The sequence below is a fragment of the Penaeus japonicus genome, unplaced genomic scaffold (genome assembly GCF_977035675.1).
Source record: "Penaeus japonicus unplaced genomic scaffold, GWHDUDI00000001_assembly GWHDUDI00000004, whole genome shotgun sequence".
Taxonomy (NCBI): Eukaryota; Metazoa; Arthropoda; class Malacostraca; order Decapoda; family Penaeidae; genus Penaeus; species Penaeus japonicus.
This window is the reverse complement of record NW_028234406.1, coordinates 15,901,205-15,903,519: the sequence shown is the minus strand read 5'-3', so window position 1 is coordinate 15,903,519 and position 2,315 is coordinate 15,901,205. Positions and strand designations below refer to the sequence as shown.

General features: G+C 30.2%; 1 protein-coding gene across 1 annotated transcript in view; it reads left to right on the top strand.

Annotated features, from left to right (window-relative positions):
* LOC122242631 (glycosaminoglycan xylosylkinase) overlaps positions 1–2,089 on the top strand; it is a 24,476-nt gene extending 22,387 nt beyond the window's left edge. Inside the window, exon 9 of the mRNA XM_042999956.2 lies at positions 220–2,089. Within this exon, the coding sequence (XP_042855890.1) occupies positions 220–427 (208 nt within the window). The 3' untranslated portion in view covers positions 428–2,089. The remainder of the gene's footprint in view (positions 1–219) is intronic.
* Positions 2,090–2,315: the final 226 nt, after the last annotated feature.

Genomic DNA, 2,315 nt, shown 5'->3' with positions numbered 1-2,315 from the left:
ATCAAACTTATAATATTTCTTTGAATTAGGAGAACTGTGAAATTGGGCTCGCTCAGTGAAAGATAGTGTTTTCAGTAGACATTCTGTTCAGAAGAAAAAAGGAATAATGATACATGGAAAATATAGATATCACTCTGCTTATGCTGTTTTTGACATTGTTTAGAGAAAGATTTGACTGTCTACTCTTGAAATTTTTTAACAGTTATTTTTGTCATGCAGGTTGCATCAGACGACCTACGAAAGACTTGTCCTCCTAAGTGGCGGTGGAATGTCACGGGCTTTGAAGGAGCTCCTGGCCCTCGACCCGGTTGCTCCCGTGCTCACTGAAGCCCACCTCCACGCAATGGACCGTCGCGTCAAGCATATCCTGGCCGCTCTGAGTGCTTGCCGGGAGAAGAAGGGTGGATGGCACAATGTCCTTTTCTGAGAGTGTCTTTATCTTTATATTTTTGTGATAGTGACTTATATGAATTATTAAAATTGGTGTATATTTGTATTATGTTTATAAAGATTTAAATAAAGGTTATTTTTATGTTTATAGTTACTTTGTTGTGATAGATGTTGAATAATGTTTTATTCTTTTTGTTTTAATAACTTCAGAGTATATTTTTAATAGCACAGATTTAGGGTTTATGCAAATTGTAATCCTAGATGGATTATTAATAGTGATAGTCCACCAAATAAGTGTCACTGTAATTGTTGCATAAATTACAGTTGCTAATCATCTTTCTAGATCTGAAAGAATTCTATAAATGTATTTATATTCAAGTTGGTTGTGAACTTTGATTAGGTAGATATTGCAGATAGTGTTGTGTAAATCGACTGTAATTTGTGTATAGTTGAATAGTTAAAAGGTGTTATTGCTTATTTTTGTTACTATGGTCAGAGTCATACTCTAAATTATATATATCTTGTCAGAGATTTCATTATGTGTTATTTGTTACTTAATCTTGTGATTATTTTTTAATCTTATTGTGCCATTGTTGCTAATTGTATTATGCATACACCCAAGTGAATATTGTGTTGTTAGCATGGTTACCATTTGGGTTGATTTTTGATTTTTTTTTTTTTTTTTTTTTCCTAATTCAAAGAAACACTTGTGTAATCTCAGTAATATCTTGCTAGTCATGATTTTTAGATTTTTATTTTTTATTTTTATACAATGAAGCTATCAGAGATCTTGCCCTTTAGGTGTGGGCCGTATAAAATTTATGCGTTCTTCTTTCCCAACAGAAATTGTTATTTTTTCAAGTAACTTTGAACATTCACTGCCTTGTGAATAATGATGTTTCTCTCTAACTGCCAATTCTGAAGTCCTTTGAAATAAGGTATCAGGTATTATTTTTGTTCTTCTAAAGGAGTCAGCGATGCAAAAACATATCACCTTTCTCTTTACATTTATTTATAAAAACAAAGACAATAATATTACTCTATAATCTGGGAGATAGGCAACAGCAATGTTTTTAACAAATACAATTCAACATAAAGCTCTTATATTTTCATGGAATTTTCTTACAAATCAAAGAAGAATCAGTAAAAGTTTTACAGTCTGCTCCTCAGAATAATGTTCGGTGCGTTGCACGAATCTCATCTTGAAATAAGAGGTCTGGCATGTAAGCCTCATTGTTTTTCCCAATAATTATGTAAAACATACCACAATTTACCTTGTCCATTGTGTAATCCTAAACTATTTAGCATATACAGGTGCTAGTAAGTCATTCACACATTGTACTCAGTATTATGCTTACATGACATTAATATGTTTCTCATTTTCATTCATAGGGTATCAGATGTATGTGTTATATGATTTGCAAGGACCCAATTTGCTGATTTCTCTCAGAATCGTGTTGTTGATACATTGTGTGCAACTGGACTGAAGTTGTGTAATACGAAGTCTGTTGTCAGAGAGGTGATTATAGTGTAGAGTGATACTTTTTAATGTGTATATTTTTTCTAGTTATGCTTGAAACCACTGCCAGTAAATAAGTATTAAGATCAGATTAAATTCAAGAGAAGACTAGTGAATGGTAGGGGAATCTGCTAATAGCCACAATAGATGATGATATACATATATATATATGTATGTATGTATGGTATTTATGTATATATATATATTTCTATATATATTTATATATATAAATATATATATATTAAATATAGTATATATATAGGTAATCAATATATATATAAATATGTAATCTATATAAGGAAAATACATAAGTTATATGATAAATGTATATAATATATGAATAAAGTAATCAATTACTGTATATATAATTTATAATACATATATATAATAATATAAATAGTCTGTA